General features: G+C 59.5%; 1 protein-coding gene across 3 annotated transcripts in view; it reads right to left on the bottom strand.

Moving 5' to 3' along the window:
- INTS1 (integrator complex subunit 1) overlaps window positions 1-23,270 on the bottom strand; it is a 33,126-nt gene extending 9,856 nt beyond the window's left edge. The window contains exons 1-30 of one of the 3 annotated variants that reach the window (XM_017508231.2): window positions 23,176-23,270; window positions 22,757-22,855; window positions 21,770-22,060; window positions 18,702-18,898; window positions 18,416-18,553; window positions 17,984-18,143; window positions 17,783-17,888; window positions 17,507-17,693; window positions 17,255-17,400; window positions 16,994-17,135; window positions 15,694-15,870; window positions 14,945-15,053; window positions 14,225-14,345; window positions 13,778-13,855; window positions 12,684-12,841; window positions 11,986-12,082; window positions 9,085-9,176; window positions 8,821-8,881; window positions 7,346-7,543; window positions 6,891-7,020; window positions 6,493-6,672; window positions 6,258-6,407; window positions 4,960-5,139; window positions 4,738-4,842; window positions 3,600-3,767; window positions 3,391-3,502; window positions 2,194-2,355; window positions 1,122-1,268; window positions 607-705; window positions 167-291 (exon numbers count right to left, since the gene is read on the bottom strand). In XM_017508231.2, coding sequence (XP_017363720.1) covers window positions 167-291; window positions 607-705; window positions 1,122-1,268; window positions 2,194-2,355; window positions 3,391-3,502; window positions 3,600-3,767; window positions 4,738-4,842; window positions 4,960-5,139; window positions 6,258-6,407; window positions 6,493-6,672; window positions 6,891-7,020; window positions 7,346-7,543; window positions 8,821-8,881; window positions 9,085-9,176; window positions 11,986-12,082; window positions 12,684-12,841; window positions 13,778-13,855; window positions 14,225-14,345; window positions 14,945-15,053; window positions 15,694-15,870; window positions 16,994-17,135; window positions 17,255-17,400; window positions 17,507-17,693; window positions 17,783-17,888; window positions 17,984-18,143; window positions 18,416-18,553; window positions 18,702-18,898; window positions 21,770-22,060; window positions 22,757-22,814 — 4,074 coding nt within the window. In that variant the 5' untranslated portion in view covers window positions 22,815-22,855; window positions 23,176-23,270. Of the gene's footprint in view, window positions 1-166; window positions 292-606; window positions 706-1,121; window positions 1,269-2,193; window positions 2,356-3,390; window positions 3,503-3,599; window positions 3,768-4,737; window positions 4,843-4,959; window positions 5,140-6,257; window positions 6,408-6,492; window positions 6,673-6,890; window positions 7,021-7,345; window positions 7,544-8,820; window positions 8,882-9,084; window positions 9,177-11,985; window positions 12,083-12,683; window positions 12,842-13,777; window positions 13,856-14,224; window positions 14,346-14,944; window positions 15,054-15,693; window positions 15,871-16,993; window positions 17,136-17,254; window positions 17,401-17,506; window positions 17,694-17,782; window positions 17,889-17,983; window positions 18,144-18,415; window positions 18,554-18,701; window positions 18,899-21,769; window positions 22,061-22,756; window positions 22,856-23,175 lie in introns of those variants that run through there. The other 2 variants (XM_017508230.2, XM_037731238.1) reach the window with 2 other exon arrangements.
- Window positions 23,271-25,638: the final 2,368 nt, after the last annotated feature.

Here is a 25,638-nt window from a genome sequence, read left to right as displayed (position 1 = left end):
TGTTGGCCTGAGCCTCCCTCTGAGAGCACGGGGGTATTACGTAAAGCAGTGTGCCAGTGTCGGGCAGTCCCTCGTGTAAAGGCCACTGTGCGTGCAAGACAGCAGGGGAGGCTGCATCCGGGAAGAGGGGCTGCAGATGGAGACCTAGGAGCAGCGGCATCACTACCTGGAGGAACATGCTGGCCAGGTCATCCTCAGGGCCCAGAATGCGCAGCTGGGTCCCTGCCCGAATCCGGCCCTGGCTCGAGGGCTGCTCGGGGCTGCTCTTTGGTTTGGGTGCCTCTGTGCTGTCTGCAGAGACAGGAGAACAGTCAGTGGCTGGACACTTTCTGACAGGCTTTCAGCGGTGGGAGCTTCGCAAGCCATGGCCAGCCCTGTCCAGGGACCGTCACCCAGACCTGGGGGCTGTGCTCCCCAAGGACCCCAGGTCTCGCTCAGGACCACAGGGATCTGACTCTGAACTGGAACTCTCCAGCTGGCCAGGGACAAATGCTGACCAAAGACGGGCTGAGAGCCTCTGTGGGAGCCCGTCAGGTGGTATCCGAAAGTGAGCTCTGCCCCCTCCCTAGGCTGGGTGTCTGTGTGGGCCCCACCCCTCCTCAGTACCTCGGCGGGGCGGCAAGGAGGCAGTGAGCAGGGAGTGGAAGGTCTGGCCTCCGGAGGCGCCTCGCTCATGCTGGACCTCCACCAGGTGGGCCATGTAATCTGCAGACAGCAGCAGGGTCACGCCTGGGCATGGCCAGGAGCCAGGGAGCAAGTCCTTCCCTCTCCACAGAAACTAGAGCTGGGGATGCCCCCACGGTCACTAACGCTTCCCAAGGACTTCTGAAGCTGGGCAGGCTCAGTTGGCCTTGAGAGCCCCAACATCTCCCTCTAAGCTCAAAACAGCCCGAGTGGGTGCCTGGCCCGGGGTTGGGGCGGGCCCAGGGCTTGGCTCTCTCCTAACTACACCAGCCTCATCAACTCACTGCTCTAAGCCTGCCCATGTGTGCCATCCATGCCCACCTGACCTTGGATCACCCACCTGCTTTGGGTGGGCCCACCCAGACCCCAAAGCACCTGGCCAGGCTGAAGCTGGCACCGGGTGTGCAATCCCACCCTGCAGGTCCCCGGCATCTTACTCTTGTCCATGATGTTCTGCTCCAGCGTCTGGGGGTCGTGGGCCACTGCCTGGTCCAGGAACTGGAGGAGTTTGCTCATACTGGACACGGGGATGCCGAAGGACTGCACAAACAGCAGCAGCTGCTGCGGCTCCAGGTCCTGCAGAGCTGAAGGTGCACGTGCTCGGTGACGCCACCAGAGACCCAGGCAATGCACACTCAGGACCCCACCAGAGACCCTGGGCCACATGTGCTCAGAGACCCCACCCAAGGCACACACTTGGTGGCCCCAGCTAGGGCTGCATGCACCTGGTGACCCCACTCAAGACCTGGGGCATTGTACACTTGGGGGCCCCACCTGACACCTGGGGCCGTAGAAGGGAGCAGCAGCTTGGGACGGCCTTGGGCCCTGGATGGCAGCTCGGGGGTGGGGTGGACACTCAGGAGGGTGTATGGTGGCATGGAGTGGTGTACCTCCCTGCTGCACGCAGGCCACTGTGGTTGTCTCCTCTCTAGGCATAGAGGAGCCTAGACCCCTTGGCGGTCGTGGGCCTCCTGAGCCAGCCCCACTCACTCACCAAGCCATCTACCATGTCCCCTCACTGTGCCCAGGCACCAGCCGTACTGACCTGCGCCGGCCCAGGTCCCTTGCTCAGCCCTTGCTGGGGCCCCCTTCAAGGACCAACTCAGAGGCCCCACCACTTCCCCTCCTCCCCTCCAACCCCAGACCACTTTCTCTTCTTTCCGTCCAGGACCTGTTTCTCACTCTAGGTCTCTGAGCCCGACAGTAGGCCCTATCGGATGGGCGGGCATAGGCCGCCTTAGGTCTCCCAAGGCCCAGCACAGCCCTGTGTGGCCAGGACGTATGATCTGCAGGATCCTGAAGCCACCCAGTCAGCCCTTTCCTCTGCTACGGCTGGAGGCTGCCCAGGCCCACGAGGAGCAGGCAAGGCACCCAGGACCCCCGTCAGCAGCCCTCACCCGAGCCCAGCCTGGCCGTACCGGTGTCCACCAGGTAGGGAAGTGTAGGAGCAGGTGAGAGGCCTGGGACCCCTGAGTCAGCAGCCCCCGCCCGAGCCCAGCCTGGCCATACCGGCGTCCACCAGGCGGAGCACCTCAGAGCGGATCATGCGCAGCTTCAGCCAGTCAGGCAGCAGCAGTGCCTCCTCTGACGTGTCCACCAGGAAGGCGGTGGGTAGCGGCTTCTTCTCCGGAAACCAGATGTCCAGCAGTGCCTGGAACTCGCTGTCGTCAGCTTCAGGAAGGAAAACAGGTGTGCAGCCTTCAGACCCACCAGGAGCCCAGCCCCAAGCACAGCTGGTGCCAAGGCTGGAGGTACCTCCTCTCCCAAGGGGGACTCTGAGGCTTTGGAGGAGCAGGTGAGGCTCCCGTGCTAGGTGAGCACTTGCTACATGCAGATGTTTTGTGTTAAGAGAACACAGATGCAGCAGGAGGGCAGGCGGCATCACTGCCATTTTGTCTTGGCCAAGTGACATGTGTGTGTCCCTGCCCAGCCCCTGCCCTTGGGGCGCTACTTGGTTGAACCAGGTCCTGTCCAGCTGTCTGGCTCCACAAAGCCAATGGAAAACCCCACAGGCCCAGGCCTGCATGGGGCTACCTTCCCCTGCTGCCCTTCCCAAGGGTGATGCCTGTGACCATATCTGCCTCCCAACAGGGGTCACCACACTGGCACAGCCCACCCACGTCCACCTGACTCCCAGCAAGGGGGTTCCACCCCCTTGCCCCACTGGCAGACACAATGGGGTGATGTGGGAGGAGTTCCTGGTGTCATCCAGGAGCAAAGGGGAAGCCTACAGCCTCAGAGGGCGCGGCCAGTGGGCGCCAGGTTCCAAACACTGCACTGGCCGGAGCGTCCTCAGGGCCACATACCTGGGCCCTGGGGAGAGGACCTGAGGGCCTGGCAGCCTCATGTCGCACCTCCACCCAGTGAAACCCTGAGTTTGCACCTCCTGGGCACCATGGGCCTGCACAGTTGGGCTGGGGCAGTGAGGACTCTGACCCCAGGCTGCGCCAGGCCCTTCAGCTCAGGGCTCTACAGGCTAGGAGGTCCTGCCACAAGGGGCTCTCCCGAGCTTCCACCAAGTGCTCTGACACGAGGGACAGACTGCAGACTGCAACATCCACTTTAGGAGAGAAGCTAGGCACAGGGTCCCTGGGAGGGCTTCCTTCCCACCCAGAAGCAAGGCAAGGAGGCAGAAGCTGCTGGGTGTGGTCAAGGCCATGGCCTGCCTGGCATGAAGCTGCCCCTCCCAGCACCCATGCAGCTCACCTCGCGGCGGACCCAGCGTCAGCAGGATGACCATGGCGTGGACCACGAGGATGTGCATGGTGGCCGTCTCCCCGCTGCTCCAGCGCAGGAAGACCTGGTCCTGAGACTCTGACTATGGGAAAGGAGGGGGAGTCGGGGCCATAAGGTTCGGGGCCCTGGGCTGGCGCTGAGGGCACCAAGCCGGCACCGAGAGCCCCATGAGGCCTCACCCAGCTGTAGACCTCCTCGCCCTCCTTGCTCTGGCGCATGCGCCTCACATAGCGAGAGAAGATGGACAGCAGGGCGCTCAGCACGGCGTCCGAGGCAGCACTCGGGGAGAGCTTCGAGAAGAGGTGGGACATGATGGTGGAGCGCTCCACGACCAGCCGGGCCACGTCCTGATGTGTGGACAGGGGGGCTGTCAGAGGCTCTGGGACAGCTCTGCTCTCCAGCCAGCCAGGGCAGCCTCATTGCTGGCATGCCCCCTCTGGGATCCTAAGCAGGGCCCCGGCACCACAGACCCCTGCTCAGCCACAGGCCACCAGGGGAGACGACCAGAGACCCTCACTCAGCTGCAGGCCGCTAGGGGAGATGAGCAGGGCTTGGTCAGACTCTCCAGGGAGGACACGGCTCTCACGGCCAGGACAGTGACTCAGCCCTGAAAGCAGATGCAGCCACTGTCTATTCACCCATTGCTCATGCCGCAAGGACTCGGGCCATGAACTTTCACTAGATCATAGTGCAGGTTGGGGACAAGACGACAGTAGTGCAAAGTGAGAAGCCCAGTAGAGGACAGCATCCAGGAGAGAAGACTGGAGGCTGTGGGTTCACACGGCCCTCAGTGCCATGTGTGTGAGGCAGAGATGCTGACAGCGGGTGGGTGCCCAGCCACCTGAGCCCACAGCTAAAACCCTCCTGGCACGGGGAGGGGAATGATGGCTCAGACTCCACCCGGCTATGACCAAGGCACCCTCACTCCCATGGCTTCGCACCCTCAGGGTCTGGGGAGAAAGACTCCAGGGAGAAAGGCTCCAGGGAGTGAGTGGTGACTAAGGAAGGGGCACAAGTGGCCACAGGGGCACAGAGGCCCCAGCACAGCACTCATGACAGCCCTCCCACCTTTGACACCTCCCTGTGGCCCAAGAAGCTGCCAGCCCAGGGCACTGCACTGCTGTCCCTGCCCCACTCCCCAGGATGGGGTCTCTGTGCTGTCCCTGCCCCCTCCCCAGGGTGGGGTCTCTGTGCTGGCCCTGTCCCCTCCCCAGGGCTGGGTGGCTGTGCTGGCGCTGTCCGCTCCCCAGGGCCACACTGCTGGCTAATCTCATCCCCTCCCCAGGGCCGCAATGCTGGCTGGCCCCACCGCCTCACCAGAGCCAGGTCACTGTGCTGGGCCTGCTCCTCCACAGGTGTGTGCTGGGACAGGTAGATCAGGTAAGCGCTGATGGTCTGGGGGTCAGTCTCCATGTGGATTGCCTGGAGGGAAGAGCAGTCTGAGCGGCGCCAGGACAGGGCTGTGACCCTCTCGTCCCTCCCCACTCCCCGTTGGCCCCTGGCTGGTGCTCTCTCATCCCTCCCCCCGAGGCTCCTCACCTGCTGCAGGGCCAGGGCTGTGGTGCTCCTGACGCTATCAAACAGAGGCAGGCGGGGCAGGTCGCGTAGCAGCCACTGGTAGCCCTGCAGCACATCCGTGTCCCCCGAGTCCTCCTCCATGGGGGGCTCCTTCTCCTCTCCATCTCGCAGGCTGCCTTCCGAAAGCACCAGCGACAAACCCTGCAGCGGACACACGTGAGCTGGGCTGGCTTGCAGCAGCATGGGCAAGGTCTCACCCAAGCCTCAGGAGCACATGTGTGGTGCCCTCAGAGCCCCAAGGAGAATGTGGCGCTTGCTTCCCAGGGAACAGGCCACAGGTAAAAGGGAAAAAGGAGACCAGGCTCTTTCTGTAAAACTCTCTGTTCAAGTTCATGAAACCACTCTGGACCTTCTTCTGTCACCAGCAGGAAAGCATGGGGCAGGCAGCAGCGCCCCCTTCACATTTCACTAGCGCATCCCTCCTATACGGGGAAGTTACTTAGAATACAGTCAGCTGAACTGAACACTCATTTTCACTTTACTTTTCAAGGCATGGTCTCATTCTGTTGCCCAGGCTAGAGTGCAGTGGTTTGATCACAGCTCACTGCAGCCTCAACCTCCTGGGCTCAAGGGATTCTCCCACCTCAGCCTCCCAAGTGGCTGGGACCATGGTTCATGCTGCCACACCCAGCTAATTCTTTTGATCTTTAATTTTTTGTAAAGATGTTGCCCAGGCTGGTCTCAAACTCCTGGGCTCAAGTGATCCTCCGACCTCAGCTTCCCGAGTAGCTGGGACCACAGGCACACACTATCACACCCAGCTAATTTTTAAAGTTTTTGTAGAGATGGGGTCTCCCTTTGTTGCCCAGGCTGGTCTCAAACTCCTAGATTCAAGTGATCCTCCCACCTTGGCCTCCGAAAGTGATGGGAGGACAGCAGCAAACCACTGCGCCTGGCCTACTCAATTTATTTTATTTATTTATTTAGAGACAGAGTTTTGCTCTTGTTGCCCAGGCTGGAGTGCAATGGTGCTATCTCAGATCACTGCAACCTCCACCTCCTGGGTACAAGCAAGTCTCCTGCCTCAGCCTCCTGAGTAGCTGGGCCCGAGGCCACCACGCCCGGCTAATTTTTGTATTTTCAGTAAAGATGGGGTTTCACCATGTTGGCCAGGCTGGTCTTGAACTCCCGACCTCAGGCAATCCGCCTGCCTCAGCCTCCAAAGTGCTTGGAATATAGGTGTGAGCCACCACACCTGGCCCCAGTCCACTCATTTTAAACATGAAGTGTGTGCTCAGGGGGCCCCGCCGCAGCCTCACCTTCATGGCCAGCACACGGGAGGCCACCTGGGAAGAGCCAAGGCGCCGCAGGAAGTAGTCCAGCACCTCACATGTGGTCTGCTCGTCAGCCTTCGGGCCCAGGAGCAGGTCCTGCAGGCGGCCCAGCAGCTGCCGCTGCTTCTGCTGCCTCTGTGGGGACAAAGGGACTCTCAGGAGTGCAGGTGGCAGGCCAGGCAGGCGGGATGCGGGGCACGGGGCGGTGGGCAGCCCTGACCTGCCGCTTCTTAGCCTTCTGCTCCTTGCTCTCGCTCTCATCGTCCTCCTCCCCAGAGGCAGCATCATCCACAGCGTCATGCAACAGGAACTCACACAGGCATTGCACGGGTAGCACGTCCAGGGAGCCCTCGCTGGACTGCACCAGGTCGGCCAGCCAGGGCATGGACTGCGAGGAGGCCTGGGCAGGCAATGGTGACCCCTGCTCAGTATCTTCTGGACCCAACACCTGTTGCCAGGCCCCCTAGTGACCGTGTAGCTGGGGAGGGCCACACGTGGCAGCCAGCTCATGGACCCCACACCCAGGTGTGCCCTGCCCCCTTCCAGCCACCGAGGCCTCTGGAAGGTTCCAGGCCTCCTGAGACCACCATCTCTACCTCCCGGAGCTGCAGCTCTCACCTGCCGCTGGATGATGTGGAGGAGGAAGTCCGGGTTTCGGCTCCGGCACAAGAGGTGCCCGAGGCGGAGGGACTGGTTGAGGCTTTTCACTTGATCCAGGATATGAGGGGGAGGCCTCCGGGGGGGTCCCCTGAAGGTCGCAGAGGATGCAATACATCAGCATGCCCAGAGCAGATCACCTCCCAGGAACCACAGCAAAGGCAGCACTCCCTCCTCCCAGCCGTGCTTCTGAGGGGCAGCCGACAGCCCACGATTGTCAACCAGTCCTGACCTGACCTCAATGTGCCCAAGGCCTGGCCTGACAGCAGTAAGCCAGGGACATGGGGACGGGGCTCCACGGGCCTTTTAGAGTCTGCCGGTCTGCTCTGCCAGCTTCTTCAGCCTCTGTCCCACCCACACCAACCACCCACCAGTCCCAACAGCAGGTGCAGGGAGGGGCTGCTCGGGCTTCGTACTGGGGGTCCAGGCTGGTGAGCTGCGATAGGAGGAGGCTGCTGCTCTCAGTGATGGTCTGCTTGGTGGATGCGGCTGCCAGGTGCCCCTCGAAGGCCAGGATCTCCTGCTTTTCCCGCTGAGCGGTCTGCAGCTCACGGTTCATCATCTCTGTCCGGGTCTCCTCATCCGTCAGGGTGCACGGCGGGTAGGAGTAGTTGCTGCGGCCAGACGGGGTAGTGCGTCACCCTGCCCCCATAAAGGGCTTGCTCCCAGTGGACCACGCTCAGGTCAAGGAGGGTCAAAACCGCTATGGCCGCGGCTGCCTGGTACACAGCACAGTCAGGAGCACAGGACACCCGGGCCACCTATAATGCTGTCAGAGCTGAGACCACGGAGAGAAGCCACAGTGCTGCCCAGAGGCCCACCCATCGACTACCTCATCGTCCACAGGCAACACACCTGCCCTCACCAGAGCCAAGCCCAGAGGCGTCAGAGCCAGGCCTCCTTCCTTTCCATGCCATCCGTGCCACCCACGCCGGGAGCACAGCCCAGCATGACAGCCAGGCAGGCTCTGCTCACCCCATTCAGGGACAGACCTGCAGGGCAGACTCTGCCTCCAGAAGCATACGTGGCTTTCATGTGTTCCAAAACCCAACTCCCCATGGCTGCTCTCATCTGAGCCCTGTTCCCAAGGCCTCAAAGTCAGCCTGCTCCTTCAGAGGTGGGAGGGAAGCAGCCGGGCCTCCCGTCTCAGGACACATACACACCACTCCCTGCAATGCATGGGCAGACACATGCCTGGTCCCCACAATACCAGGGCCACACACACTCCCTGTCCCTATGATGTCACAGCCTCAGGTGCCACTTCATCTCAGTCATTGCCGTTCGTGTGGTGCTGTCACTGGTGAGACAGGATGCTGGCCCCGGAGCTCGTTGGCCCTCGCCCTGTCTGAGCACCAATGCTGCCATGGTGGTGAGCCCTGGGCGTCTCCCAGGCAGGCTGTGCCAACTCTCATCCCACCTGCACTGAACTGTTCCTGAGGCTCACCCACTGCTGATCCCACGCAGGGTCACGCTGGGTCCTGTTAAAGCCCCCTGGCCAACTGGGCCTAGCTCCATCCTGTCCAGCCCATCTCTGGCCCCATTCTCTTGCCATGTTCTCTAGCATCACACCACCCCCAGCCTGCCCAGTCCCCACTCCAGTCGGCAGCATGCTCACTGCCCAGGAGGAGCTGGGACGGCCTGTGGACCTCCCTGCTGGCCTCTGTGATGCTGCCTCAATCCACACCCCCTCTCCCAGCAAGGGAAAGAGAAGAGAGCACAGTGCACCAGGCTTAGGTGTAGGAGCTCAGGTCCATGAGTTCAACAGAAGCCAGATGCAGCGTGGCCCAGGAGACAGCGGGGAACACAGAGCAAGGCGGGAGACAGCCCCAGCAGAATGAGATGAGGCCCTGGGCACCCGGCCCCGGTCCCACCAAGGAGACTGTGAACTCACTTGGTCATCACCATCTCCATGAGCATCTTCAGGGTTGGGTACTCCTCCCATGCAGCCAGGCCTAGGGAACCAGAGGGTGTACGGGGCTGGCCAGGCTCCCCTGGGCACCAGGTAGCCTCCTGCCCCAGGCATGTGACCCCACCCTCTCCCAGCTCCTCCTCTCATCCCCAGCTAGGCTCATCCCAAGTCCCAACAGACAAACTGCCCCAAGAGCAAAAGGATCAGCAGGGCCAAGCACGTGTGGGCTAGCCAGCAGGGGCTCACCGATGTTCTCTGGGTTGAACGCGGCAACGACCAGCAGGAGGGGCCAGGCCTTCCAGTAGAGGGTGGAGATGGCGAGGTTTGGAGGCTGGTACCTGGAAGGGAGGAGCGCCCCGACTCAGGCCCAGCACACCAAGCTTGGCACCAAGAATTGGCCAGGCCAGATGCTGGGGTATGGGAGCAGGGATGGTGCTGCCTCCCAGCTCCTCCTGAGACTGCCCTCCAGTGACACCTGTCCAAGCACATGTGTGAGCCCACCTCTGGGCTCCCTGTCCAGGCCCAGACTCCAGCTCCGTCCTTACCTTTTTAAGTCTCAGTTTCTCAGCTGTAAAACGGGAGTGGTAGTGATACATAATAAATGCTCATTACGTGTCAATGATTCTTGTCCTCTACTTGTCCTGGGGTAACTAGACACTGCCCCAGGAACCATCGAGATGGAATTTTAATGATATGGTTAAGTGAAAGCACAGGTCTCTCAGGTGAGGAAACGGATCCTAGCTACCAGGAAGATGTGAATCGAGACACTGCCTGGAGCCACGCGCAGAAGCTGTCAATTGGGAAAGACCACCCCAGAAATCAGAGTGGGCAGCGGGTGCCAAAGGAGAGAGAGGCAGGAGAAGCCCCCAACCACGGCATCAGAGGGCACACAAGGCTCGGGTCCAGCACGGGATTACGAGGCTCATCCAATCAAAATTCCAAAACACTGCTGAAAGGGTGACAGCTTTGGATAAACGGAAACCTGCCAACGTGCATGGATCGCAGGGTATGGTCTTGCTGACATGGTGGCGCTCCCCAGACTGTCCCATGGATTCCACACTGTCCCCGCAACATCCCAGGCAGCTGTTTTGCAGACACTGACAAGCTGACCCTGAAATTCACATGGAAATGCAAGACCCAGAACAGCCAAAACAATCTTGGCAAAGGACAAAGTTGGAAAACGCACTTCCCAATTTTAAAACTCAGCAATTGTAGATGACAGACATGCAGACGGACAGGATGGAGCTGAGTCGAGAGTCCACCCTCTTGCCTACACGCAAGAGTCCAGAGGTCAGCCCTCATACTTAGGCGCAAGAGACCACTGACAGGGCGCCAAGATAGCCCAAGGAGCAGGAAAGCCCTCTCAACAATGGTGCTGTGACAACCAGAAACAACACCAAACACCAAACACAAAGTGGAGGACCGACTCCAGAGACAGTGAGCACCAAACTCTAACATTCTCAGGAAAATGCAAGAGGAGGGCTTTGGGAGCCTAGGCCAGCCGGCAGCGTCCTAGGTACGACATCAAAGCACACACAGCAGCAGCAGCTGGAAGATGATCGAGCCTCCCCAAAGGTGAGCTCTGTGCTGCCTGTGAGGGTCTACAGAATGGAAGTGCGGGTCCAGAACCCACATGGGTGTAACTTCTGACATGGAGCCAAGAAAACCTCATCAGGGAAAGACAGGCTTTCAACATGTTGCCGGGACAGCTGGATGTCCACCCACAGAAGAATGAAGCTAGATCCCAGCCTCATACCATTAAAAAAACTAACAATGGATCAAAGACCCAAATGTAAGAGCTAGGACTCTAAAACCCTCAATAGAAAACATAGAATTCAATCTCTGTGACCCTGGAATAGGTGATGGTTTCTTAAATAGGACACAAAAGGACAGAAACCAAAGAAAAATAGATAAATTGCACGTGCTCAAATTGAAAACTTCTGGCCAGGGGCAGTGGCTCGTCACACCTGTAACCCCAACACTTTAGGAGGCCAAGGCAGGAGGACTGCTTGAGCCCAGGGATTTGAAAACAATCTGGGCAATAAAGTGAGGTCCCGTCTCTGCAAGTACTAAAAATATTAGCTGGGCGTAGTGGCATACGCCTGTAGTCCCAGCTACACAGGAAGCTGAGGCGGGAGGATCGCTTGAGCCAGGGAGGTTGAGGCTGCAGTAAGCCATGACTGTGCCATGCACGCCAGCCTGGGTGACAAGTGTGAGAATCCATTCCTCACAAAAAAGAAAAATGCAAACCGAAACCAACATGTGATATCACCTCACCCCAGCAGGATGGCTCTGCTGAGAAACAGGGGCCATGAGTGTAGGCGAGGATGGAGACCTGGAACCCTAGTGCAGCACTGGGGATGTAAGCAGGGACGCGTGGTGGGGCAGCCGCTGGGGAGGGTCTGACAGAGCTTCAGTTAAACACACGGCCCAGCAACCCCACTCCTAGCCACCTACTCAAGAGAACTGAAGACACGTCCACACTGACTCAGACACACACCCTCACAGCAGCGCTGTCCATCAGAAGGGGAGCAGGTGAAGCAGACGTGCTCTGTCCGCACAGTGGGGCGCCCTCAGCCACGAGGACTGTGATGCTGCCTCACACTACAGCATAGGCGACCCTAGAAACAGCATGCCCCGGGAAGGATGCAGGTCGCAGAACACCACGCCCTGTAGGACGCTATTTACAGAAAATACCCACAAGGGCCACTCTACAGAAGGCGACAGCAGGTGAGGCTGCTGTGGGTTGAGGGGGAGGAATGCAGAGTGACAACTGGTGGGAACAAGGTTCCTTCGGGACCAGACAAGGCTCGACAGTTAAATTACAATGACAATTGTACAACCTGTGAATGTCCTAAAAACACTGAATTGCACATTTTAGATGAAATGCATATGAACTCTCTCTCAATAAAGCCGTGAAATACAGACTATAAACTCACTGTTGTGTAAAAAATAAAGCACATTCATGTTAAACACGGGAAAAAAGTCTGACTGAGTTGGAGACACCGAGGAAGACAAGGAGAAACGGCTCACTCGAACCCAGGTAACAGTGGGACTTGGGCCGAGCTGGTCAAGGCCTGCAACGGCCTCACTGGTCTCTAAGAACAGGCCATGAGCGGACCTGTGGGGAGCCGGGCACGGGCTTACCCGGGCGGGAGCTGGATGTTCTCAGGGTGATGGTAGGTGCACAGGTTCAGAACGGCATCGATCAGCTGGGTCCTCCCCACCTTCAGCACCTCCACATCTAAGACCAAGAGTGACATAAGAGTTCTGGGACCACTCACAGACCATCAGGCACAGACAGTGAGGGGACGCGGCCCTGCCTGGGCAGTGTCAGGGTGGGGCGGGGGATGCCTTGGGATGGGGCCTGAGCAGCGGAGCTGGGGGGAACACAGCTTCTCATTGGGAAACGGGGCACTTTGCTCTCGGGGGCACCTGAGCTGGGTCTAGAGAGCAGGCAGACGGCCAAGGGAGAGTATGGAGGTGAAGATGGGGGGACCTGCAAGGCCTCAGGGCAGAGCGTGACCCTCAGACACAGGCGTGCTGGGTTTACAATCACTCTACTGGGCTCCTAAAGGGTGGGACAGACAGGAAATCCAGCCGTGGCCAAATCACACCAAGAATGTGCCAGTTCTAGGACAAACTCCAAAAACGGGTAGTGACTACATCACTGCCAAAGCTACGCTCGCCTCTGAATTCTCAACGGCCGGATGTGGAGAAGGCACAGGAACCAGCTGAAGTGTAGCTTTGCAGAGCACCCCAGAAGTGCGTGCCAGTGCCGGGCCTTCTGCAGGGGTGAAGGCAGCAGAGCCCAGAGCAGGCGCCATCCCCTAGAGAAGCCTTACCGTCCGCCTGCACGGCAGCGGCCCGCTTCACCAGGTGGTCAGCAAGCTCCATGGCGTCCGCGGGCCCAAGCGGGAGCTCCCGGGACAGCCCAATGACCAGGATGCGCATGAGTGTGTCTTCCAGGATGGGGACCTCCGAGCACAGGCGCAGGAAGAAGCTGTGGGGTGGTGGAGGCGTGACTTGGTGTGGGCTGCCCACACCTGCAGGACCTGAGGGGCCAAGGACAGGCCAGCCTCCCCCCACAGAGCCCATGGACTGGCGGCAGAGGGCTGCTGCTGCCTCCCATGAGCCTGTCCCCTCCACCCTCAGCCTCCCTTGGCAGGACAGGAGCCCCGGCTCTAGGTCTCGCCTGGGCAGGGAGAGAAGGGGAGGCCACCCCCGCCCTAGGCCTTCTGGGCTACACACGGTCACTGGTTCCTACAGCCACCACAGGGGAGGCTCTGCCACCCCACAGAGGCCTCAGAATGGTTCTTGCCCTCAAAGAGCTGGGAGCCAGATGGCAGAGATGGAGCCTACACCTCCAAAACCTAACCGAGAAGGCTGCAGTGAAGGTGAGTGGAGTGCCCAGGGCATGATGGGTGGGATGGACAAACAGGAGTCCCAAGCGGGCGTGGAAAGGAGTGGGGCCAAGAACCTGTGGGGTCACCCATGAGGCTTTAAGGGGGTCAGACGTGTGAGGCCAGCCAGCTGAGGAAGGACAGTGTGAGGCTGTCTGGAGGGAAACAGGGGCAGATGGTGCTTTTGGGACTGCATGGAGGGTGGGGTGCCTATGGATACCCTGGGAGGAGTTTGGGGGAGGCTGCGGCTGGGGCCTGGATTCCTGTGAACACATGTGGCAGTGGAATCCCTGGAGGGGCGCAGGGACACCAGCATGGGAGTGGGAGAAGGGTGGTACCCAGGGTTGTGGAGGAGGGACAGGATGGTAATGTGAGTATGAGAACAGCAGTCCACCTCCCACTGGCTCTTCCTGCTGCAGCCAGCCCAGCCCCACCCTGCAACCCCCCAACCCCAGCCCTCCCGGAGCCCGCCAGCCTGCCCGGCACCCACACCAGCCCTCCCAGCATGCAGGAGCCCCAGGCAGCAGCACACTCACTTTCGGTCACTCTCAGGTGGCCAGTTGTCCCACTTGTAGTAGGTCTCCGGCTGCTCGGTGAAGAGCACCTTGTGCAGGCTGGGGCAGGTAGAGAAGAGTCATCAGTCACGACATGGGTCTCAGGGACAAAAGGGACCCCGCTCCCACAGGCCCAAGTGGTCAGAGGCTGGGCTGCCTGGTGCCCAAAGTCAGCGCCTCTTCACGGCACGACCAGAGAACCCAGGGACCATTCACAGGGCTGCCAGGCTGGACAGTGACTGAGAATCCTTTACAAAATCGCTGCAGAGAAACGCAGCCTCAGCCTGACAGCCCCACCCTCACCAAGGCAGAGGCCCCATAGAAGGTTTCAATGCACACAGGCTGCTGCTGTCCACAGGGATGGGACAGGCTCCTGTGAGGGGCCCTGGCTGATCCCAGCTTAGTGGGCTGTGGGGGCCCGGGCCGCACCAGTGCACGTAGTCTTTGGGGGCGAGCTTGCTAATGGAGGGGACCACAGTGTGGAGCCACCAGACGGCGTCCCGCTGGATGGCGGCGATCTGGTTCTGGAACGAGCGCAGCACTTCCAGGTCTGAAACAGACACACGCCTTAGGGCCAAAGCCATGGGCTGTGAGGGGCTACAGACACCCCTCAGGGTCCAGTTCAAGGCTGGCATGAGGGAGGGGGTAACTCGGGTCATCCCCAGCTTCTGCACCATTCCCGGCTGGAATAACACCCTGTAGAGCAGAGTGACTCTGATGAGTGGGTGGGTGACTGGAATTCTCCTGTCTCGAGTGACTTGCTCCAGTCAATGTCTTAGAGGGTTTCTGCGGCCCAGCCTTATGGCAAAACCAGGATCAAACACCCAGGCTGTCCTGAACACCACCTCCCCTCTCCCCTCTTGCCCTTGGCTGGGGCCACGATGCCTACAATGCCCCCACGCTGGGCCAGAACTGGAGCATACAGAAGACGTGCTCAGGGTGAACAAGTCCTGAGCCTGCAGCTGGGGTGAAGTCCAGATGGACAGAAACAGGGACGGCAGCTTCCAGGCTCCGAGACCCTGGGTGGCCATGCTGTGAGACCACTCCTCCTGGGTGCTCAGGGGACGGTGCAGCCATGGAGGGCCACCAACTGCCAGCCTGGACCCGAGATCCCCACAGAGCAGGGCTGGGCCACCCCCACGTCCTTACTCCTCTTTTCTCCTTTGTCCCAGGCGATGCCGGCCTCCTTCACCTGCGCTGTGATGCCCAGCATCATGGACACGGCCAGTATGTCAGTGATGTGCACAACGAAGCGCTCCTGCAGGGCAGCACAGGGTCTGCATCCGGAATGGCCCACCCGGGAGCCCCACTTCATGTCCACGTGGCGCATACACACACACACAAGCAGGGATCCAGAGAGGGAGCCCGGGACCAGCTAGGAGAGGGGTCTGGCAGAAGGTCTTGGGCATCAGGGCTGGTGGGCCGCAGGTCCTAGTCTGGCCACGGGAGGGAGGTTCAGCCAATAGAGATCCACAAAGCCCTGTTCGCACAACATGCCACCCCCACGGGCTGGCTGCGAGTTAGCTGCAGAGACCTGGAATCTCTGCGATCCGCCCTCACTCTGCCTTCCAGCGCCAGCTCCCTCTGCACCCCTCGCACAGTCTCCAACCCAGCCAGGCAGCCCGAGCCCCACTCCTGCTGCCTCCCTACTCATTCCTGCTGCAAACTATCCCATCCGGCTCAGGGGTTGCCAGTTCCCCCACGCTTGGTAAACCCTCCTGGGTCTTCACACAGGATGGAATCCATGCTGCCCTCTGGGACGAGTTGCCCCAGACAGCCTCACTCATCCCCGTACCCACTGCTCAGCCAGGGCACTCGAAGGGGTGGAATGAGCATGGGACCCAGGATGAGGGGGCTGAAGACGCGTGAGGGAAAGGCGGCCTGGCCAGGCTGGGCACCTTGAACTCCATGTCCAGGTACTGCGGCTCCTTGCGTTCCTGCATGAGCCCCAGGCAGAAGGCTTGGAAGTTGATCTCGTGCTTGGTCTGCTTGATGATCTCCCGCAGCAGGGCCCGAGATGCCCGCAGGTAATCATCCTTGTTGGTCAGCAGGTCCTGAAACACCATGGCCAGGAACTGGGGCAGAGAGAGGCCACATGGGAGGCTGCCCGGCGGTGCTGTCCCCATCACAGGCCTGCTCCAGGAGGATGCGCCCTGGCTCCCTCCCGCAGCACAACCGAATATAGTGCCCGAGGGTGCCACAGTGGATCTCAGACAGTGCAGGGCACGGGATGGCGCGCTCCTTGCTCCACTGGCTGCCAGCCCTTGGCCAGCAGAGGCCACATCAAGGAATCCCCTCTTGACAACCAGCACATGGGGAGTTGGTCCTTATGAAATGAGGGAAAGAATTAATTGACAGATGCTGGGGGTACCGGACACTGGCAGCAGAGCCATAGAAGTGTGCGTGCCATCTCAGCCCACTCCCACCACAGGCTGAACAGAAAAAACCAAGACCACCACCCAGGATCTGAAAGGCTGCAGTCTTGTCTCAAAACGCCGGACTGTGAGGACGGCTGAGTCTGCAGCTAAGAGCCGGCTGCGCCTCCCTCATGTTTCACAGGTCGTGGAGCCCACTGGGAAGCCTAATGTGCTGGTGGTGACGGGAGCTTTCCCCGGCTCCCTTCAAAGGAGACACGGGAATCTGAGGGTCCCTACCACCAGGACCCAGAGGCCAGTCCCCAGGGCTACAGGGACCCCTGCTTAACCAGGGGATCCACTATTCAGGAGGCGGGTCTGAGCCAGGCCCAGGGACTCATGCCAGTTATCTTTGGGAAGCTGAGGCAGGAGGATTGCTTGAGCCCAGGACTTTGAGGCCAGCCTGGGCAACATAAGACCCTGTCTATACAAAAAGTTTTAAAACAAAAAGCCTCATTATCCAAAGGCAGAAATGAGCTTGAAAAATTAAAAAAGGCAGGTTTGAGCTTAGAAACCTGGGTGGCTTTTTTAGACTCAGTGTGGCACCCTCCTAAATGGACTGAGTTTCATGCAGTTTCTGAGAAAGATGCTGGGACCTGTGGCTGCACCCACTCCAGAAATGGCTCAACGTCATGCCCAAGGGTTTCAAGAGCGTCTTCCTGAGCCCCAGGAGCACTCTCCCACAAAACACCACCAACCGTTGGCTTCTCCAGACGCCATATGCCCCTCTATCCCGGAGCCCCCCTTCCGGTGTGGAGGGCAAGGCCGGGGTCCCTGGGCCTACCTTGGGTGCCAGCTCCGAGCTGTGCTGCAGTGCGGTGTAGAGGACCTGCATGTTGTTCGGGTTCCGGGCACTCGAGAGCTCGTTGAAGATCACCAGCTTGATGGTGGTGCCCAGGTTGTCCTTGTGTGCACTCAGCAGCTCCCTGGGTGTGGAAGCCGGGAGTGTGGTGAGGGTGCAGGCAGGGCAGGCCCTGTGCCCACTCCACCCACGTGCCCCGCTCCGCCTGCGCCCCCACTGCGTCCACGCCCACTCGCCTCGCACCTAATGCACAGCATGAAGTGGTTGAGGAGGACCTTGGGCTTGAGGCGGATCTTGATGAGGTGTGAGATAACGTCCATATCCTCGGAGCCGTGCGTGTTGCAGTTCATGCAGACAGACATCAGTAGGTCCTGGGCCGGCCGGGTCAGCTGCGGGGCCAAGGAGGGAGCTGTGGACTCACAGCCACCCTCGGTAGGAAGGCCACACTGTGACCCACATGGAGCCCGCCCTGCCCCACCCCAGACGGCCCCGCACCTTAGGGTTCTGCAACCACATCTCCAGCTTCTGTACGGCCAGTAGCCGCACCTCCTTGTAGCCACAGGTGGAGGTGAGGAGCCGCAGCAGGTTCCTCGAGACGTTGTCGATGGGCTGGCGCCGGTTCAGCTGGTCCCGCAGCATGTCCAGGACATACTCCTCCACGCTCTCCGCGAGCTCTTCATACCTAGGCCAGAGGGGGGAGCGGGGAGGGAGGAAGGAGGCCCCGAGGCACCCACCCCCACCACCCCCAGGCCCAGATGGGCGTGCAGTTACCTGGGCATGAGCTGGCCCTCCTGCTCCGGGCTCAGCTTCTCCTCCGCGATCAGCAACTCTGTCTGGCTGTCCTCCTCCTCTGTGAGGGAGGGGTGCGGGCTGCTCCCTGCAGACCATGGAGAGTGCCCCATGCAGTGCCTCCCATCCCTCCCCTGCTGTGGGATTGGACGCTTGCCCTCTCCAGCCAGCCATGTTTCTTACCTGCGCCCAGGTCGCCTGCGCCTCGGCCCGCCTCCCCCTGCAGCAGCACGCTCCTAGGGGGCATCCTGGTGTTGAAGGCCGTCTGGATGTTGTCCACGAACGTCTTGCAATGAGGGCTGTCCACCCAGATCCGCTCCCCCAGGGAATCCTCGATGTACACCTGTGCAGGAGCCATGCCCTCAGCCCTGGGCCCAGCCAGGCAACCAGGCTGGGGAAGGCCCGCCTGCTGCCCAGGGACTGAGCGCCCAGGCTGCCCTCTCCAGCTTCTGTGTGCAGGAGGACCACGCTGTGACCCGCTGGGGCTGTCAGACACAGACCTCTGGAGAGAACACACTTATTCTGCCTTTCTTCCACCCCCGCCCTGTCCCATGGTGCTCTGCTCTCTTCAACACCAGAGCTGCAACCTCACCAGCCCTGGGAGAGGCCACTCACCTTGACGAAGATCTCGGGCCAGTTCTCGTCCTCCTCATAGGCAGCCATGAGGAGGTTACAGGCCAGCACGGACACCAGGCTGTTCCCCTTGGCCTTGAAGTTGATGGAGGCATCCCGCCGCAGGAGACTACACAGAGCCTGCCAGGCAGGGCGAATGTCACATGGGAGCCTTGCTGGCCCCAGAGGCAAAGTTGGCATGGGGCAGGCAGGACACTTAAGAGGGAAGTGAGGAGGAATGCTGAGCACCCCGGCCCTGCCTGCCTCCCACCAGGGGCCCAGGTCAAACCTCGATGACGCCCTCGGTGGCAAAGATATTGGGCTTGATCTTGGCCAGGTACATGAGGCTCAGGTAGAGGGTGCTGTCGGGCTTGGCCCGGGTGACCTTCAGCTGCTTCACGGCCCCGCACAGCACGCCCTCGATCCTGTCGTCATTGCCCTCCAGCTCGGCTGCCTCAATCTCGTCCAGCAGTACCGTGGGCAGCACTGGCCAGAGCAGGCGGCACAGTCAGAGCGGGGCCTGGGCAGGGCTGTCCCAAAGCCACGCAACACGAGGTAGACCACAAGGAACCCAGGGTGCTCAGGGTCAGCCCCTCCAGGGACAGAAACTGGGCCGGCCGGGTCAGCTGCGGGGATCCTGGAAACAAGGACCCCACCCCTGAGGGCGCAGAGCAGATGGTCTCCTCAACACAAAGACAGGCGGTCTCAAAGGCCTCAGCACTGGCCTGCCAGCCGCTCCCGCCTGGCTCCACGGAGGACTGCATGACTACCCCGGAGGCCACGGACAGACATTTCTCAGTAAGCTGGTCCACTGCAGCCTCCCTTTTCGCAAAACACAGCTCCGCCTGGCAGCTCCTTTCTCACTGTGGACTGCAGCACAGCCGCCCACTCCTCCACACCCACCCCGGCTCCGGGCTCCAGCATGCCCTTCTCCCTACTTTTCCTCCCTCTTTCCATGGGGGCTTAGCTCACGACCTCCAGACAAGCATCTACTCCTCCCTCACCCTCCGAGGAGTATCAGGGCCAGCACATACCTTTCCTAATGTTGTGCTTGCCTCTGTTTAATTGGAGGAGGTTTTCTAATTTTCATTCTGATTCTTCTTTGACCCAAAAGTTTTTCAGTACTGTGTTTTTAAATATCCACACATGCCCAGGTGAGGTGGCTCGTGCCTGTAATCCCAGCACTTTGGGAGGCTGAGGCGGGAGGATCACCTGAGGTCAGGAGTTCGAGACCAGCCTGGCCAACTTATAGTGAAACCTCCTCTCTACTAAAAATACACAAATTAGCCGGGCATGGTGGTGCATGCCTGTACTTCCAGCTACTTGGGAGACTGAGGCAGGAGAATCACCTGAACCCAGGAGGTGGAGGTTGAAGTGAGCCGAGATCATGCCATTGCACTCCAGCCTGGGTGATAGAGTGAGACTCTGTCTCAAAAAAATAAAAAACTAGGCCAGGTGCGGTGGCTCACACCTGTAATCCCAGCACTTTGGGAGGCTGAGGCAGGTGGATTGTCTGAGGCCCAGAGTTTGAGACCAGCCTGACCAACATGGATAAACCTCTATTAAAAAAAACTATAAAATTAGCGGGGCATGGTGGCGCAGGCCTGCAATCCCAGCTGCTCAGAAGGCTGAAGCAGGGGAATTGCTTGTACCCGGGAGGCAGAGGTTGCAGTGAGCCACTGTGCCACTGCACTCCAGCCAGGGCAACAAGAGAGAAACTCTGTCTCAAAATAAATAAAAAAATACATATACACACACACATGCGGACAAGAGGTGTTCTGATTCACCTTAACTGCACCTGAGGCTAAGACTTTGAGGAAAAATCCTGACGCCCTGAGACAAGCAGGTGGGACAGGGGGGCGGCCTAGGAGGGACTCCAAATACAGATACCACAAATGGCTGGACGCAACTGTCTCTCCATTTTGCTGAGAATATTTAATATTGCAGTGATCTACCACACAGAATATGCTTTTCATAACCATATCTCCTTTCACCTTCACAATCTCCTTTCTACAAGAAGTGGTCCAAGAAAGAAAAGAACAGAACAGAACTGAGCAGCTGGTGGCCGAGAACCCGGGCCAGGGTGAAGCCTATGGTCTCTGTCTTCGCTTTCGATCCTCACCAGCACCTGGAGAGCTGCCCAGGGACAGGCCTCGCATGGGAGGTCTGAAGCTTGACCTCCTAAAGCAGTTCTTCATCTGTGCCCTCCTGGGCCATTTGCCCCCAGGGCTCCCTGATGCCAAATGAATCCAGCACAAACACTGTCTGCAGTGCCCAGCCTTGGCTCTCACTAGCATGTGCTGTCCAAGCCAGGCCAGGCCTCCATCCCCTGGGCACAGTCCACTCTCTGCTTGGCACCTCCCTTTCCTGCCTGCCCCAGTTTCATCACCCTGCCCGTGTTTCCTGACCCACGTTCACACCACAACTCCCTGCCAGGCCTCCTCCCTCCAGGCCCTCAGGGACTCCATATTTTGAGCCTTCACCAGACTCACTCATAGGCTTGCACTGCAGCACCCAGGTCCCTCCCTGAGGGCTAGGCCACAGCCCACAAGTCCCCTGGGCCCTGCCTAGCACAAAACTCAGTAACCAGGGGTGGCGTAGCTTGAACAGACACCTCACTACCAAAGTCACCAGGATGCTTATTCTTTTTGATACAAAAGAAATTATCCAAAAGAAATGCTCCCATAAAAACAAAACACTGCAAACAACAAGGCTTGCTGGGGTGGTGTGACAGCTGCCAGTGAGGCTCCCCAAGGAGTCATGGTGCCTTTAAAAACGGTCGTTGGGAAAATGGTGCAGAGAAGCAGGGGTGATTCTAGACACACAGTGAAAGGTGTTTCTGAGAGCAACAGGATCATGGTGAAGTTTACATTTCCCCTTGATGTCTACTGTTCTGCTGCTTTTCAACTGTAAGCAGGGAGGGGATCAACTCTTCCCTGTTGGTAACCAGGAGGGAAGAAGGAACAAAGTGCAATCACCTCCGCTCAGGATGAGAGAGGAACGCACCAGGCTGTGCATCCTTAAGAATACACACCTGGGCTGTCACCACGCACGCTTTACCCCCTAGGTTCAGACAGTGTCTGTCACAAAGTGGGTGCCCAACAGATACATGAGACCATGAGAGAAACAAGTGAAGAGGGTTGTGACTGGCTTCTCAGAGGGCAGCCACCAGCAGCCCAGGACACAGAACACACGTGAGGTAAAGGCAACTATGTGAGAGCACTTCCAAGAACAAGTCACGCACATCCGCTCTCCCAGGGGACCCTGGCCATATGGGTGGTGCTGGGCCTGGAGGCGGCCTTCCATGAACACCTGATGGACAGATGCAGTGAGGGGCGAAGTCCAGAGACTCATTACCTTCAATTGGCACCACAGATGGTTCTTTAATCGACGGAGAAATGGCTCGTTTTTCTGCCACTGCAGCCTCAGCCAGGCGCCCCAGGGCACTCAGTGGGGGTGTGGAGGAGAGTTTGGGGCGTTTGGTGAGGCCGGTCAGGGCCGAGGCCCCAGACAAGGCAGCTGCCGCATCCCGCTTGCGCTCGGAAGGCAGGCCAGAAGGGGCTGGCTTCAGCAGGGTGGATGCTGTTTTCGATTCATTGGCCTGACCCTTTGAGCCCAGAGCAATGAAGTCTCCTGGGGGAGGGTGCCCTGCAGGGAAGGGAGAGAGAAGACCTGCTGCGTTCACAACACCCAAGGTGGAAAAAACCTGACTCCACCCTCCTGTTATCTCAGAGGGGATTAAACAAGGGTCAGAGGAGGCAAGGAAGAAGCCAGAGGTCACTTAGCAGCCAACAGCAGAGCTGCCACCGGCAGGATGGGAACAGGTGGCAGCGTACAGTTACCCAGTGCTAACCACAAACAGGGCCATCTCTAGCCTATTCCAGTCAGTGTGCTTAGTCCCGCCCAGCTTCCGCAATAGGTGCGATTACTCTTATTTTACAGGGGAGAAGAGGACACAGAGAGGTTAAACGATGTGCCCAGCGTCACACAGCAGGTGAGTGGCAAAGCCCGGAGGATCTGAGCCGACAGTCTGGCTGCAGACCCCTAGCTCTTAACGCTATCCTGTGCTGCCTCCGGCCTCCCGCCTCCCGCCTAGGGAACCCCTTCCACGACACCCTTCCACTACTGTTGGCAGCCTGAAACGAGATCACTAGAATCCGGGAGAAAGTCGCCGCTGTCCCGAGCCTCCCAGAGACTCCCAGAGCCGCTGAGGGCCGAGGGTAGTGTTTCCAGACCCAATTCCTGGAAACAGCCGCGGCTGCGGAACACCCTGGCCGAAGGCAGGTTTCACGGCAGCTGAGAGCCCCAAAGACCCGCGGCTGCAGAGCGGGGAGGGCGACGCACCTGAGGGTTTGGCCGCGGCGCTGGGCCGGCGCACAGTGGTGGGCTTGGCCCGGTTCATCCTGCCCAGTCCCTCGCGGTTCCCGGTGGCTGCGGCGTCACCTGAGGAGGAGTCAGCGCGCGGTCATTCATTCATTCATTCGCTTGCTGGCTCACTCATTTGCTTCCCTACCGCATGGGGCCTGGGCCTGGGACCCAGAGACAGTCGTCCCGTGCCTGCCAGGCGGGGCGATGCTGCAGAAGCTGCAGGGACCCCGTCTTCCAGCCGCCCGGGAGCGGTTCAGTCAGGCCGCAGCAGGCGGCGCAGACACTGAGCTGGGGGCGGCAGAACCAGGAGGGACAGCCCCGAGGCCCGGAGGGGGATCGAGAGAACCAGGTGCTCGCCCCGCAATGAGGGAGCGGCCAGGCCGCAGCCCACTTACTTCAAACCCATCGCGACGGGAGCCCGGCCACAGCCACCCCACCACCCCGCCACCCCGCCACCCCGGAACCGGAAATTGATCTCGCCGCTCCTGAGGACCCGACTTCCGAAACAACCGGAAGCAAAACTGCGCGGCAGGAACCCGGACCAGGGGACGGGCGCGAGACCCGCGGCGCCGGTCTGGTGCCTGGAGCGCCCCCTGGTGGCGGGAGGCGGACTGGCCGGCGCCGCGTGCAAGTGGTCCGGTCCAGGTGGGTCCGTGGCGCGGGGCGGGCGCCGGACTCCTCCCCATGCGCAGGTGGGGCTGGCCTTGCGAAGGGACACACTCGAAGACGCACAGCGGGAGGTGTGGCGTCAGGGATCCCCGGAGGTGTCAAGTGGAAAGTTCTGCATGTCCCAGGGGAAGGAATGGGGGCAGCCGGGGCACAGGCACTGGGGAGGGCGCGCAGTCCGGGGGGGCCCCGGTTAGAGACTCCGTCTCAAATAATGATAATAATAATAGCCTTATTGAGATAGAATTCTTTTCCACAAAGTTCATCCTCTTTTTTATATATATATATAATTTTTTTCTTTTTTAAAAAAAGAAAAAAAAAAACGGGGTTTCACCATATTGGTCAGGCTGGTCTTGAACTCCCGACCTCAGGTGATCCACCCACCTTGGCCTCCAAAGTGTTTAGATTACAGGCATGAGCCACCACGCCCGGCCCTTTTTTTTTTTTTTTTTTTTTTTTTGAGACGGAGTCTTGGCCCAGGCTGGAGTGCAGGGGCGGGATCTCAGATCACTGGAACCTCCACCTCCAGGTTCAAGTGATTCTCCTGCCTCAGCCTCTCGAGTAGCTGGGATTATAGGGGCCCGCCACCATGCCCGACTAATTTTTTTGTATTTTTCAGTAGAGACAGGGTTTCACCATGTTAGCCAGGCTGGTCTCAAACTCCTGACCGCAGGTGATCTGCCTTCCTCTATCTCCCAAAGTGCTGGGATTGTAGGTGTGAGCCACCGAGCCTGCTCCCCATCTTTTAATTTTTTTAAATAGATGAAACACTGATGGGAGCAAAAATCAAAAGACACAAAAGATCATACAGTTGCCGAGTGCGGTGCTCACGCCTGTAATCTCAGCACTTTGGGATTTCAAGCTTGGCAGGAGGATCACTTGAGTTCAAGACCAGCCTGGGCAACATAGCAAGACCCCATCTCTACAAAATTAAAATTAAAATTAGCTGGGCATCGTGGTGTGAACCTCTAATCCCAGTCCTTTGGGAGGCCAAAGTGGAAGGACCACTTGAACCTAGGAGTCAAAGACCAGCGTGGGCAACATAGTGAGACCTCATCTATACAAAAAAAATCAAAGATAAATTAGCCAGGCATGCTGGTGCACACCTAGGGTCCCAGCTACTCAGGAGGCTGAGGTAGTATGATCTCTTCAGCCTGGTAGGTCAGCGCTGCAGTGAACTATCATGGTGTCACTACACTCCAGCCTGGGCAACAGAGCGAGACCCCGTCTTAAAAAAAGGATCATCCAAAGGGTCAAAGGTCTCCCTGAACCCCTGAGCCACCAGTCCGTCCCCTGGAGTCAGCCTCTGTTCTGATTTGTGTTCATCTTCCCATGCGTGTTCAGACAGCCCCCACCCATGTGCCTCCCTCTGCCTCTTCACCCTGCAGGTAGCAAGCACATGGCTCCTCTTTTCTGCACCTGGCTTTTGCCACTTCACCATATCTCAGATCTCTGTTCCCAGCAGGGCACTGACTGGAACCCTGCCCTGCCACCGAGGGAGGCCTAGGTGTCCCTTGCCCAGCGTCCCCCATCTCCCCCTCCAGGGACGGCAAGGAGGAGATGGTCTCCCTGCGCCCCTGAAGTTGGGCGTGGCCATTCGGATGTGGCCTCAGGAGGCTCCTGGCCCCAGGCTGCAGCCTGAGAGCTGCTGTGTGACCAGCCAAGGTCTCTTCCCACTGCTGCAGGCATCAGCCGGGTCCCCGCATGACCCCAGGGGCTCCAGGGCCCTGTGTGGGCAGCGAGGCCGGAAGGAAATGTCCATGGTGCCCGTGGGAGAAGAGGCCGGTCAGACAAGGATCCCTGAGGCCCTGGCAGGGGGGCTGTGCAACTTCGTCCATCCGCCATGTCTCAATCTGTCCCTCAGGGTAACTCTCTAAGGTGGAGCGGAGATCCGATGAGGTCACGCTTCCTCCTCCTCTCTCCTGAACAGGAGCAGCCTGCGCAGAACTTCCTCCGCCGGCCACCTGCCTCCCCTCACCTCTGACCAGCATCGTTGCCCCTGCATGTGGGGCCTGTGCCTCCAGCAAATGCCCTCACCCGGGCCCAGGCCAGAGCCTCAGGGTCGACCTTGACGACCTCCTCGCCATCCCCCTCTTCCCCCTCCTTCTCCTCCCCCTCCCCTTGACCTCTCACTTCCCCTCTCCTCCCTCCCTCCCCCTCCTCCCCTCCTCTCCCTCCCCCTCCTCCCCTCC

The sequence above is a fragment of the Cebus imitator genome, unplaced genomic scaffold (assembly GCF_001604975.1).
Source record: "Cebus imitator isolate Cc_AM_T3 unplaced genomic scaffold, Cebus_imitator-1.0 Scaffold388, whole genome shotgun sequence".
NCBI classification, from domain to species: domain Eukaryota; kingdom Metazoa; phylum Chordata; class Mammalia; order Primates; family Cebidae; genus Cebus; species Cebus imitator.
Note: the sequence above shows the minus strand (reverse complement) of the source record. Positions and strands in the feature narration are given on the sequence as shown.